Source organism: Natator depressus, chromosome 5 (assembly GCF_965152275.1).
Source record: "Natator depressus isolate rNatDep1 chromosome 5, rNatDep2.hap1, whole genome shotgun sequence".
In the NCBI taxonomy this organism is placed as follows: Eukaryota; Metazoa; Chordata; order Testudines; family Cheloniidae; genus Natator; species Natator depressus.
In genome coordinates this window covers 101,745,897-101,756,380 of record NC_134238.1, presented here as the reverse complement: position 1 = coordinate 101,756,380, position 10,484 = coordinate 101,745,897, and the positions used below count along the sequence as shown (strand labels likewise).

The following is a 10,484-nucleotide window of genomic DNA, read 5'->3' as shown; positions in this document are numbered from 1 at the left end:
GCACATGAGTTTAAGCAAAAGCACAAAGAGAATCAATTTGTGTACTTAGAGTTTAAGACTGACTCAACGTCCTGGTGAATAAGGTGGTGGCAATGGGTCGGCAGAGATTTTGTCATATGCTGGTGGAGCATCAGGTACCTGTGGGAATGAAAAATGGGGTGAAGATGCTAAGTAGAGTGAACGCATTGAGGGACAAGCAAACCACACTAAAGCTGAAATAGTTTCATCTTCTAGCCAGCTCTGTATTCCTCTTAAAGAATTTCACATCTGTTTACTTGGTTGTCCTTAAATAATACTGTAGTTCAGAACAGCTGAAACAACTGATTGTGAATTTATTTTAAAAAAAAATTAAGCATTGCTTTCTTGGTTGTGCATAAGATTGAGTTCATTTTGTGATGAGACATTTGTCCATGCGGCTGCTATCAAAGAACAAATGTTCAGTACTTTAAGGATAGGCTTTTTTGAGGGGGTGGGGGAGGGAGATGTTGATATTTCAGGTAGTTTATAATAAAACATTACAGTGTCTTGGCAGATGTAAATACATATCTTATTACAAAATTAACAATATTTAGCAGCATATTTATTGCATATTGACCATAAATTATTTCATTACCCTTTCTCCTTTCTTCAAATTAATTACACACCATCATAACTCAATATATTTAACTCTTCATATTCACTTTCTGGAAGTTGAACTATTTTGGGGGGATGGGCATTCATTGGTTACAATAATGCATCTTTCTGTTCTGATTGATGCTGAGGACCCCAATTAGTGCTATGGTAAATAGATAGTATGTGGATTTTGGTACTGCGTGTCAGAAGCACATAAACAATCAATATCCGATTATGGAATCCCACACACCATAAAAATGGTAGAGCTGTTGACATGAAGACCCTGCTATTGCAGGATATTGTAGCATATAACTATTTTATTACAGCTAGTAGATCAAATAGGAATGATCATGTTGCAACTAAATCAAAGTAGCGTAAAGTCGAGGAGGAAGAAGAGAATTTTTTTTAAGACAAGCTATTAATATTAGATTTCACAAATCACTTTCATTACAAGAATTACATGAGAGTACTTTTCTTAACAGATTGGGTCAACATGTGGAAGATGCAGACCCAGCTTAGATAATGCAAATCCAGAAAAGAAGCCATCGACCAGAGGTAAAAGTGCGTCATTACTACTTCACCAGCGGTCATCTCACCGACTAACTGCAGCATTCACTAAACGTTGTAAGTAAATGAAACCTTGGACTTCACCTTACCACAGAGTTAAAGTTGCTGTACTCCTGTAAAAGTGCTTTGCAATCCAGTGGGGCATCTTCACCTGCCGCTCTTCTCATAGTGCCAGCATGCAAGCTTTTACTCTGATAGACAATAAGGAAAGGTGAGAGAGTGACAGAAAAAGAAACCTTGAGTATGACTATAAATGTATCACTTAAAGTGTGAAAGTCAATAAGAATGTGGACATAATGCCAGCAGGCATTGTGCAAGCTTTGTTATTCTGTCACTGCTAATGCAATCCATGATCTCTCTTTAGAGACGTCCAATCATGGGATGATCAAAAATGAGGACAAAGATGTACTAACTTGTTCCTATTGGATCCTGTTCTCCCCCAGCTACTATGCCTCTCTCTGATGTCCCCTACTTTTAAAAATCATTCCTTCCTACATAAGAATGGCCATACTACTGACAGTGGCCAATGCCAGGTGCCCCAGAGGGAGTGAACCTAACAGGTAATGATCAAGTGATCTCTCTTCTGCCATCCATCTCCACCTCTGACAAACAGAGGCTAGGGACACCATTCCTTACCCATCCTGGCTAATAGCCATTAATAGACTTAACCTCCATGAATTTATCCAGTTCTCTATTAAACCCTGTTAGAGTCCTAGCCTTCACAACCTCCTCAGGCAAGGAGTTCCACAGGTTGACTGTGCACTGAGTGAAGAACTTCCTTTAATTTGTTTTAAGCCTCCTGCCCATTAATTTCATTTGGTGGCTCCTAGTTCTTATATTATGGGAACAAGTAAATAACTTTTCCTTATTCACTCATGATTTTATATACCTCTATCATATCCCCCCTTAGTCTCCTCTTTTCCAAGCTGAAAAGTCCTAGCCTCTTTAATCTCTCCTCATATGGGACCCGTTCCAAACCCCTAATAATTTTAGTTGCCTTTTTCTGAACCTTTTCTAATGCCAGTAGATCTTTTTTGAGATGAGGGGACCACATCTGTACGCAGTATTCAAGATGTGGGCGTACCATGGATTTATATAAGGGCAATAAGATATTCTGCATCTTATTCTCTATCCCTTTTTTAATGAATCCTAACATCCCGTTTGCTTTTTTGACTGCTGTTGCACACTGCGTGCACGTCTTCAGAGAACTATCCACGATGACTCCAAGATCTTTCACCTGATTAGTTGTAGCTAAATTAGCCCCCATCATATTGTATGTATAATTGGGGTTATTTTTTCCAATGTGCATTACTTTACATTTATCCACATGAAATTTCATTTGCCATTTTGTTGCCCAATCACTTAGTTTTGTGAGATCTTTTTTGAAGTTCTTCAGTCTGCTTTGGTCTCAACTGTCTTGAGCAGTTTAGTATCATCTGCAAACTTTGTCACCTCACTGTTTACCCCTTTCTCCAGATCGTTTATGAAAAAGTAGAATAGGATTGGTCCTAGGACTGACCCCTGGGGAACACCACTAGTTATCCCTCTCCATTCTGAAAATGTACCATTTATTCCTACCCTTTGTTCCCTGTCTTTTAACCAGTTCCCAATCCATGAAAGGATCTTCCCTCTTATCCCATGACAACTTAATTTACGTAAGAGCCTTTGGTAAGGGACCTTGTCAAAGGCTTTCTGGAAATCTAAGTGCACTATGTCCACTGGATCCCCCTTGTCCACATGTTTGTTGACCCCCCCCCCTCAAAGAACTCTAATAGATTAGTAAGACATGATCTCCCTTTACAGAAACCATATTGACTTTTGCGGAACAATTATATGTTCTTCTATGTGTCTGATAATTTGATTTTTTACTATTGTTTCAGCTAATTTGCCCGGTACTGACGTTAGACTTACCAGTCTGTAATTGCCAGGATCACCTCTAGAGCCCTTCTTAAATATTGGCGTTACATTAGCTATCTTCCAGTCATTGGGTACAGTAGCTGATTTAAAGGACAGGTTACAAACCATAGTTAATAGTTTCACAATTTCACATTTGAGTTCTTTCAGAAGTCTTGGGTGAATGCCATCTGGTCCCAGTGACTTGTAACTGCTAAGTTTCTCAATTAATTCCAAAACCTCCTCTCGTGTCACTTCAGTCTGTGACAGTTCCTCAGATTTGTCACCTACAAAAGACAGCTCAGGTTTGGGAATCTCCCTAACATCCTCAGCCGTGAAGACTGAAGCAAAGAATTCATTTAGTTTCTCTGCGATGACTTTATCGTCTTTAAGTGCTCCTTTTGTATCTCGATCGTCCAGGGGCCCCACTGATTGTTAGCAGGCTTCCTGCTTCTGATGTACTTAAAAAAACATTTTATTACCTTTGAGTTTTTGGCTAACTGTTCTTAAAACTCCTTTTTCGCTTTTCTTATTACATTTTTACATTTAATTTGGCAGTGTTTATGCTCCTTTCTATTTACCTCATTAGGATTTGACTTCCACTTTTTAAAAGATGCCTTTTTATCTCTCACTGCTTCTTTTACATGGTTGTTAAGCCACGGTGGCTCTTTTTTAGTTCTTTTACTGTGTTTTTTTAATTTGGGATATACATTTAAGTTGAGCCTCTATTATGGTGTCTTTGAAAAGTGTCCATGCAGCTTGCAGGGATTTCACTCTAGTCACTGTACCTTTTAATTTCTGTTTACCTAACCTCCTTTCTGAAATTAAATGTTGGGCTGCTGAGGTTTTCTTCCCACCACAGGAATGTTAAATGTTATTATATTATGGTCACTATTTCCAAGCGGTCCTGTTAGTTACCTCTTGGACCAGATCCTGCACTCAACTCAGGACTAGATTGAGAGTTGCCTCTCCCCTTGTGGGTTCCTGTACCAGCTGTTCCAAGAAGCAGTCATTTAAAGAATCGAGAAATTTTGTCTCTGAATTTCATCTTGACCTGACATGTACGCAGTCAATATGGGGATAATTGAAATCCCCCACTATTATTGAGTTCTTTATTTTGATAGCCTCTCTAATCTCCCTTAGCATTTCATCATCACTATCACTGTCCTGGTCAGGTGGTCAATAATAGATCCCTACTGTTATATTCTTATTAGAGCATGGAATTACTATCCATAGAGATTCTATGGAACATGTGGATTCATTTAAGATTTTTATTTCATTTGATTCTACATTTTTTCACATATAGTGCCCTTCCCCCCCGCTCACCCCCCGCACAACCTGTTCTGTCCTTCTGATATATTTTGTACCCCAGAATGATTGTGTCCCATTGATTGTCCTCACTCCACCAGGTTTCTGTAATGCCTACTATCTCAATATCCTCCTTTAACATGAGGCATTCTGGTTCACCCATCTTATTATTTAGACTTCTACCATTTGTGTACAAACACTTTGAAAACTTGTCACTGTTTATTTGTCTGCCCTTTTCTGATGTTTCAGATTCTTTATGTGAATGTTTCTTATCTGATCTGGCCCATACTTTATCCTCTTCCATCCTCTCCTCCTGACTAAAACCTAGAGAATCTCTATAATAGACTCTCCTCTAAGAGGGAAGTCTCTCCCCTCTCTTCTTCCTTTCCTATTTCAGTCCTGCATTGTCATTTCTTCTGTCCAGTTTCTCCCCCAACAAACAGCACAAACATCGTAATTATATTTTCATAATAACATTTTTAAAGGGGAGATTCAAAGGGAAAAATTACTTTGTGCATTTTCTGTGACGTATAAAGAGAGCCTGAAAAGTGTTTGTTTTTGTTTTCCAAAGGTGGGTTTTTAACACTGTAGAAATTCAGGTCATGTGTACTTTGGAAGACACTATGCCCCATTGGAGGGGAGAGGTAATAGGATTATGATACCACAAGTAATGAAGTACAACTTCTAATTAATTGGGATGAGAGGAGATTTTTATTCAGATTGTACACAACCTATTTAAGTAAAATATTTTGGAGAAAAGCTCTCATTGTTAAAAATTCAAAATTACTGTCTGGCTCAACTAAGAGAAGACAGAACTCCAAATATAGTATCTTTGCAATTCTTGGCAAGTACCTTTTTAGATCTTCTTTATACATAATCATGAAACCCACAAGAGCACAAATTCATTTTCCCCCGTCAAGGTTCCTTTCCCACTCTGAACTCTAGGGTACAGATGTGGGGACCTGCATGAAAGACCCCCTAAGCTTTTTCTTACCAGTTTAGGGTAAAAACTTCCCCAAGGTACAAAATTTGCCTTGTCCTTGAACTCTATGCTGCCACCACCAAGCGTGTTAAACAAAGAACAGGGAAAGAGCCCACTTGGAGACGTCTTCCCCCAAAATATCCCCCCAAGCCCTACACCCCCTTTCCTGGGGAAGGCTTGATAAAAATCCTCACCAATTTGTACAGGTGACCACAGACCCAAACCCTTGGATCTTAAGAACAATGAAAAATCAATCAGGTTCTTAAAAAAGAATTTTAATTAAAGAAAAGGTAAAAGAATCACCTCTGTAAGATCAGGATGTTAAATACCTTACAGGGTAATCAGATTCAAAACATAGAGAATCCCCCTAGGCAGAACCTTAAGTTACAAAAAGACACAAAAACAGGAATATACATTCCACGCAGCACAGCATATTTTACCAGCCATTAAACAAAAGGAAATCTAATGCATTTCTAGCTAGATTACTTACTAACTTTACAGAAGTTCTGAGTCTGCATTCCTGATCTGTTCCCAGCAAAAGCATCACACAGACAGACCCTTTGTTTCCCCACCTCCAGCTTTGAAAGTATCTTGTCTCCTCATTGGTCATTTTGGTCAGGTGCCAGCGAGGTTCTTAGCTTCTTAACCCTTTACAGGTGAAAAGGTTTTGCCTCTGGCCAGGAGGGATTTTATAGCACTGTATACAGAAAGGTGGTTACCTTTCCCTTTATTTTTATGACACCCCCTTTGCAGGTTACCTTTTACATGTACATGTGCACTGTGGTGTCTGTTTAACCACTATATTAAACACATAAGCTTGTAACTGTAACCCTTGTCCTTCTCTTCCCTACCCCCACTCCATTTGTTATTTAGGCCTGGTCTACACATGGGAGTGGGGATCAATCTAAATTACGCAACTTCAGCTATGTGAATAACGTAGCTGAAGTTGACGTACTTAGGTCTACTTACCATGGTGTCTTCACTGTGGTAAGTTGACGGCTGACACTCTCCCGTCGACTCTGCCTGTGCCTCTCACCCTGGTGGAGTATCCTAGTCGACAGGAGAGCGCTCGGTGGTCGATTATTGCATCTAGACTAGATGCAATAAATCGACCCCTGGCCCCACCACTGGATCGATCGCTGGATCGATCCAGCGGGTAATGTAGACAAGCCCTTAGTCTCTCCCTCTAAGCCAAATCAAAGACTTAGATGAAAACTATTAAAGTGCTTAGCAGACTGGGGGTGTTCAATATATATTAGTGGCAGCATGATATAATTGAAAACGTACTGGACTGAAAGTCTGCAGGACAGGGTTTTACACCTGGCTCTGCCACTGATCTACTGTGTGGATATTTTTTTTAATTTTTTTTTTTTTTGGACAAGTCACTTCACTTCCCTGTGCCTTAGTTTCCTCTCCCCCGTCCTTTGTCTTATTTTAAAAGCTCTCATATTATGTGTTTGTACAGTACCTCAGTCAATAGTGCCCTGATCTTGGTTCTGTCCCCTAGGCACTACTGTAATAATAATGATGTTATACCAGAATATGAGTTGCCACACTTACCCGGAGGTTTTTATAGCCACATCGCCTTTTGTAATACCAGCAGCCAATGATCAGTAAAACTGCAAGAACCACAACAAGGATTCCAATACCTGCAGCCCTGTTGCAAAAGAAAAACTAGATGAATTTTTCCATAAGTGAGTGTGTTTAGCACAAGTGTTTACAGCATTCAAATTTATCAGCAATTTCAAGAGGCTTCTATGAGAACACAAATGAACTATACTATGCCTTTTAAAAAATAAAACTATTAAAATGTTGAGCTCTTGAACTACCGGGCAGTGAGTAATCCTGCAGTGGTTCGATGATATACGGAGTATGAAGCATCACATGGTGAACATCAAAGATAAAAATAGCTATTGAACAGCAACCTCACCTGCTGGACGCTGTACAACCGGCCCGCTGAATGAGACTTCCACTCATTTGTGGGCCTTTTGGACCTTCAGAATTTCATTTTAAACAACTTTTTTGAGGACTAGAGAACCATAGAAAAAGAATTGGCCAAAACCTTTCAGCAAAATTTGACAAAACATTTGTTCTTAGCTTCAACCCACTCCAGTTGGCAGCTACACATTCTTGTCTAAGTCTCTAATTCCTGCCAACCTCCCCGTTGTAACTGACCTAGCTAAAGTCCTTGCCAAAAGCTTGACTATTTCAACAACTGGGAAAATGCAATCATTGCCTCAAATATTGGTCTCCAAAGAACCACCACTTATAGAACGCACCCCAATCCCTGAAAAAAGCATTCCCATAATGGGAAAGCTATGTAAGCAATGAAATGCCTCACTTGTGGAGACACACCCCATTTTTATTAGTTGAATCTCTTCAGGCAAAGAACACTGGGACCTCTGTCCAACATCTACCATGTTATAGCAAATGCCAGAGACACAAGGATTACTGGGTTTATAAATCATTACCCAACTTCTGAAAAGAGGTAAGAAGACTGTAAACTGTGCACAGACAATTTCCTAACTTGTGTCATGTTCCATGACACACTAAGCACAAGAACTGTGTGGTTAGAGGGTGGGAATTTTGAGTTACATTGTGTTTGGGGACCATGGGCTTAACAGTATATGTAGACATACATCTGTCTTTTCCCATTCTATGAAAGGGATTCAAGACGGTTAGGATTCTAGTACCATTTAAAGAAGCCAGGAGACAAAAGAATTGTGAGATTTTATTCATCTTTATAAGGCCTTGTTACTTTCCCCGAACACAGAAATTCTGATTAATTTATCTTGGGTTCTGTTTTCTTTGTTGCAACCTGGAAGAAAAATCCTACTTTGTAAAATTCTGTTCCCAGGATAGAGGAAAACCTCTCTGTTGAGTCATTTATAAGTGGGCTTTCAGAGAATGCCACATCTGAATTTGAATGCAATTCTTTTCACTAGCTTTGAAGCTGTCATGGGTTTTGTTTTATACTTACTCTTGTGCTGCAAGATAAGTATATCGCTTCCCTCTGCTGAAGATGCCATCTGTTTGATGGTCTCCTTTGGGCATTTTGTAAGACTGGTTTTGGTCACACCTACAAGGACAAGAGTAATCCATTACAATACTCCTAAGGCATAATACATTATCACCATTTCCATTATCAGAAGAAAGAGAGTTTGGGTTTCTTTTAAATATTTTTAGAAAAAGATAGATCCATTTACACACAAGGCTGTGGTAACTTAATAAGAACAAAACACATTGGATCAAATTCAGCTGTCAGTTACACTGCCATAACTTTGGGTTTGCATCAGTATAGCTCCACCAACTTTAGTGGAGCTACTCTGGGTTTGCACAGTGACTGAAAGAAGGATTTGGCTTGTTCTCTTTAGATGTTTACAGGTTTCTGAAATAAAATTTCTCAAGAATGAGAATGGGTTTTCCTTTCAACCCAAGGTAAAGCCACTGTATTTTGAAACCAGCCCTGAAGACAATGTAGGAGGAGACCTCTGTTCTTTAGACCACTCATACATTTTTTGTTTGTTTGTTGTAAATTCATGACCAAATGATCGGTTCTTAAGAAAGCCATTTAGAGAACAGGAATAATCTGTTAATAATGCACTTTATCTAAGGGTGAGGTAGGGGAGAAGTAGATGAAAGAGAAGGTGAATATTTTACTTACAGTGTTTGTTTCTATTCCCTTTAAACAACCAAAGCCAGATACTTAGGCCGGTCTACACTAGGAAATAAGGTCGGTATAATTATGTCACTCTGGGAGGTGAAAAATCCAGACCACAAGTGACACAGTTAAACCTACCAAACCCCCGGTGTAGACAGCACTAGGCGGATGGAATAATTTTTCTGTTGACCCAGCCTGCCTGTAGGGGAAATGGATTACCTTTCCTGGCAGGAGAACCCCTCCTGTCAGCATAGGTAGTGTCTTCACTGGAGTGCTACAGCCACTGGAGTGGTCTATGTCTAGATAAACCCCTTAGCTAGCATAAATTGGCACAGCTCCATTGATTTGGAGAGAGCTGCACCAATTTATATTTGCTATCTGTGCATGCTTAATTGCCATTAGTTTAGGTTCCTGGGGGAAATTAACCATCCAAATCTGATCAGACAGAACAGTTCAAATCTAATTTGTCTGACACAACCATAGAAAAAGACATAAGTAAATACATTGGTCTCAGTTAAATAGCAGAAGAGCAAATTCTACTGTATATTCCCAAAATAATCTGTCACAAAATTCAATTAAGACAAAATGACCCTTTTAGAAATAGATCAGACCGAATTAAATAACTTTTTCAGAGAGTTCAGAATGAGCCAGTAAACCTCTTCTGAAACTTAGTTTTAAAATAAAACGGGGAAATTCTAGCAGAATACAAAGCATGCAAGCCTCACCTTCTTCGCAGATCCACACTCTCTGCCTGCTCGGTGGACGCATAGGCAGCTTTTTTCTCTAGCACTTAATCTTTTTTTTTTTTTTTTGGTCTCTACACTCATGACTATCACGAGTTTAAATTCCAAATGGTGCAGCCTTTGATTTCTTTAATTAGCATGAAAGAGGCCAAGCAGAGAGACAGCTTTTTCCCTTTCTTCTTCTCTCTCCCTGCCCTGCTCCCCACCCCCATCTTTTTCGGTAAACAGCTACAAGATCTATTACTTTTCCATGCTCTCCCATACACTGCATAGGGCTGGGCCACACACAGGTTTTGCACCAATTTACCTAAATCAGTGAAAACACCAAGTGTGGACACACTTGTACCTGTTTAAAACTGTTTATATTGCTTTTGTTTCGGAGTTAGTGCCTGTCTACACAAAAAGAAAAGGAGTACTTGTGGCACCTTAGAGACTAACCAATTTATTTGAGTATAAGCTTTCGTGAGCTACAGCTCACTTCATCGGATGCATTCTGTGGAAAGTGTAGAAGATCTTTTTATATACACACACAAATCATGAAAAAATACCTCCCCCCACCCCACTCACCTGCTGGTAATAGCTTATCTAAAGTGATCACTCTCCTTACAATGTGTATGATAATCAAGTTGGGCCATTTCCAGCACCAATCCAGGTTTTCTCACCTCCCCCCCCCCACAAACTCACTCTCCTGCTGGTAATAGCTTATCTAAAGTGACCA

General features: G+C 39.5%; 1 protein-coding gene across 1 annotated transcript; it reads right to left on the bottom strand.

Moving 5' to 3' along the window:
• MLANA (melan-A) lies at window positions 1-9,931 on the bottom strand. Its single transcript, XM_074953328.1, has 5 exons — window positions 9,749-9,931; window positions 8,343-8,441; window positions 6,923-7,019; window positions 1,269-1,370; window positions 1-138 (listed from the first exon to the last, which is right to left on the bottom strand). Exons 2-5 carry the CDS (start codon window positions 8,414-8,416, stop codon window positions 64-66), a joined length of 348 nt encoding a protein of 115 aa, XP_074809429.1. The 5' UTR covers window positions 8,417-8,441; window positions 9,749-9,931; the 3' UTR covers window positions 1-63.
• Between the last annotated feature and the right edge of the window lie 553 nt (window positions 9,932-10,484).

Excerpts from the sequence above, each read along its gene's own strand:
- MLANA (XM_074953328.1), bottom strand. The coding sequence starts at position 8,416 with ATGCCCAAAGGAGACCATCAAACAGATGGCATCTTCAGCAGAGGGAAG. Across the intron at positions 7,020-8,342 it reads ACTTATCTTGCAGCACAAGA|GGCTGCAGGTATTGGAATCC; the intron begins GTAAGTATAAAA and ends CTTTTGCAACAG. Across the intron at positions 1,371-6,922 it reads GTGGCTATAAAAACCTCCGG|AGTAAAAGCTTGCATGCTGG; the intron begins GTAAGTGTGGCA and ends ATTGTCTATCAG.